Source organism: Bidens hawaiensis, unplaced genomic scaffold, assembly GCF_021521415.1.
Source record: "Bidens hawaiensis isolate Kalapana, Puna unplaced genomic scaffold, B.hawaiensis_p1.1 tig00013426_1, whole genome shotgun sequence".
Classification (NCBI taxonomy): Eukaryota; Viridiplantae; Streptophyta; class Magnoliopsida; order Asterales; family Asteraceae; genus Bidens; species Bidens hawaiensis.
The window spans coordinates 530,028-533,626 of NW_027492138.1; the positions used below are offsets into that span (position 1 = coordinate 530,028).

Here is a 3,599-nt window from a genome sequence, read left to right on the forward strand (position 1 = left end):
GTGTGCTTTATCTAAATTAAAATGTTATAAATTATTTGTAAATAAATTATACAAGTAAGAGTTAGGAGCAGATGAAATTACTTCTTTAGTTAAAGTGAGATCGTTTTAACTAATGTACCTAAGTTCCCACCATGCCTACCATCCATTATGATGTAAATTCTATTTCCTAAAATTCTAGATATTCAAGTTTCTGTTTCATTTTGTGTTTATATAAATAAAACATATGACAATCGATCCTAACATTCATTTTCGTTGCAAATGGGTAATCTCAATATAACGAAAATGTAACCCTGTGTGCACCAATAAACAAGTGATTTCATTTTATCTCAATTAGAAAATTGAAACTAAACAAGTGAGAGTTAAGAGCAGACAAAGTTACTCCTCCGTTGGAAAAAGATTGTCCTTAACATCTAAACTGAAAGTTGAACTGTCATTTATTTTATTGCATTTATAGATTATAATTGACCCATAGATTATTAATATCCGGCCAATATTATTTTTATTATTAATAATATAATTATTTAAACTTTATTTCATTTCTTGACAAATAAAAACAAAAGTTACAAACTTATAGCTTCAAACCACATTTCACACACTACATTCACTTCCATGCACACACACATTCTTTATTATCCAACACAAAATGATCATAAACACTAGCTTCAACCCCACAACACTCTCAACCTTTAACCAGAGATCTCAATGGCTTTCACCTCAGGCTTCTTGACCTCGTGCTTCGGCACCGTCACCGTCAAAACCCCGTTCTCCATCGAAGCCTTGACTTCATCCACCTTCGCATTCTCGGGCAACCTGAAACTCCTCACAAACTTACCAAAACTCCTCTCAACGCGGTGCCACTTATCGTCATTCTCTTCTTTCTCTCGGCTTCTCTCTCCGCTGATCTGTAGCACCCTATTTTCTTCAACCTCCACCTTCACCTCCTCCTTCTTCAAACCCGGTAAATCGGCTTTGAATACGTGGGACTCCGGTGTCTCCTTCCAGTCAATTCTAGCTGGATAATATGATTCCTCGGACGTAAAGAAACCGTCTAAGGGGTCCCTTAAGAAGCGTGAAACGATTGACATTGTTTTGGAACAAGAAGAGCACGTTTGATTGATTGAAAGTTGATTGATTATGGCAATATATGATGGATGAATATGAATAATATTGTTATGATGATGGTATTTGTAGGTGATTAAAGAGGGGTCTGGCACCTTCAAGGGGCCATCTGTCTCCATTGCTCTTTCACTAGAAACCTCTTAAATCTCTGTTTCTTATTTTAAGATAATTGTTGATGTTAGTTTATTGTTATCACATTCGTAATGTTTTTTAAGGAAAACGTCTTGTTAAGTCACGACTATGTAGACATATGAGTTTTTTTTTTCCATTAATAAGATGTGTATCGGTTTCACTCAACAACTTTTTAACTGTTAGTCAGTGACTTATCATTGTTATTAATTAATTTTTCAAGTATTTCTATATTCAAATACTGAATTTCATAAAATTAAATTCTTAAAATTATAAAAATAAAATACAACACAACATTAAATTCGTAAACTGAAAAAATATTACTAAAACTAAGGCTCGTGATTTTTGCTCATGATTTCTTATTACTAAAATTAATCTGCAAGCAATTATAAGACAATATATTTGAACTTTGTGGATCTCCGGATGAAATTAATTGGCCTGGAGTTTTTAGAATCCTTTGGTACACCAAATTTAAACCGAACATCAGATGAAGAGGCAAGCCATAGAGGTGTAGCTCCACTAGAGGTTTAGTTCAAATGTTCAATTATGTTTGTACATGGGTTCAAATATGTTTCTTTATACTTGCAAACATGAGTTGTGTTTCAAATATGTTTATTTTTTGACTTTTACAAAGTCAAACTGTCATGACCAGTTTTTGACTTTTAAATGCCAAAACTGCCCCTGCAATATGCTTAGTTTTTTATTGTATATGCAAAACTGTTGATAAAATTGCCTCCTTTAAAGTTACAGTGTGTACAAATTATATTTTACAAGTCGCAAGACATTTTTATAAATCAACTTTTAACTATTGAAAGTCAAATAATAGATTCTTATAAGGCTTAACTAATGTACTATACTATATTTCACGAAATGATATAGTACCGTGTTGTAATTGTTGCTGCCGCTGCATCACGAGTCACGCGGGTTTTTACTAGGACACAATAACAAATATAAAATAAATATGATGAATAATTAAGTCCTCAAACACGTCAACCCAAGCACTTACCAATGCAGTTTCTTCATCTTTCATTTTTTAAATGCTGGTTTCGGGACAAGATGTTGATGGTTGTTTTTTTGTGAACGATTGTGTTTTAGGAACATTTATGGGTTTGGGTTAGAGTTTCGGGAATGAATTCGGGTGTGTTGACGAATGAGTAGAGCAATTCGTTTTGGAACAGTTTCCAAATGGGGCAATAAACTTAACAGGGGTTGAAAATATTTGCATTGAATTTCTTATTTGGGTTATTTTGGTGGTTTCCGAACCATGGGTTGTTAGGATTCATGATTGTTGGCTAAATGAAGAGTGCATAAAGATTGTAAGAAAACTGGATGAAGAAAGTTTGTGGAGTTCCATGTAATAAGAGGCAATCTAAAGATATCAATGCCTTACTTTTGATCTTTACCGCCATAACACACCTTTTAAATGTCTCTCGTCTCCTAACGTCTAATAGATCAAATCGTGTTTTGAAATACGGTCAATTGAGTTGTCCCCATCATTTAGGAGGTGTTTGCTTTTTAAGAAAAGCTATTCCTGTCCTCTTTTGTTTACACCGTGTTATGGATGAGCAAATTAGATACCGGTATCGATTGGTACCAAAGTTTTGAGTTTCAGGATCTGTACGGTACCGGAACCGGTATTTCCCGAATTTTTACCTTCGGTACCGGTACTATCACGGTACCATACCGGTACCGAACCGAATATTTCGGTACCGGTACCAGTACCAAGAATTTGCAAATTTCGGGATCGGTATTTTCGGTACCAAGCTCATCCCTACACCGCGCATACCAGACATTTAGGTATGCAGTGCGTTTATTTTTCGGAAGACCTTTCATTAAAAGGTATGCACGTCCTCTTCTTGAATCAAACATAGACAACGTGCTTCTAAGACCTAAGACCTGTAACATATTCATTCATCTGGTTATTTCCTTCAAACCCTAGATCCTCCACCACTCTCTCTACCGTCACACCTCTGCCACTCCCCTGCCTCCGCGCTCCCTCCATCGTACACTTTCGGTTATAAATTGGAGGCTCCATAATACAGTAAAACATTCGAACTTCACCTTCTCTAGCCAAACACTTTTTGTGCATAATACACTATATGCACGGAGATACCTTGGTAAAGACAATGATGACACTTTGTTGAGTTGAGACTTGAATCTTTTCTAATCATCACAACACCATCGCTTTCTTTGAATCTCTTCTTGCATATACAAACATTCTACTTGACTGGATTCAAGACTTCTTGTAATCTCACCCTATGGAAACGCCTGTCTAAACTCGGTTTGAACTCGTGTATCTCCATAAAATAATATTTGAAATGACTTCCAAGGTAAATACATACAATTGCTAA

General features: G+C 35.3%; 1 protein-coding gene across 1 annotated transcript; it reads right to left on the reverse strand.

Annotated features, from left to right (window-relative positions):
• Positions 1 to 686: 686 nt before the first annotated feature.
• LOC143544056 (16.9 kDa class I heat shock protein 3-like) lies at positions 687 to 1,085 on the reverse strand. Its single transcript, XM_077036224.1, has one exon. It carries the CDS (start codon positions 1,083 to 1,085, stop codon positions 687 to 689), a length of 399 nt encoding a protein of 132 aa, XP_076892339.1.
• Positions 1,086 to 3,599: the final 2,514 nt, after the last annotated feature.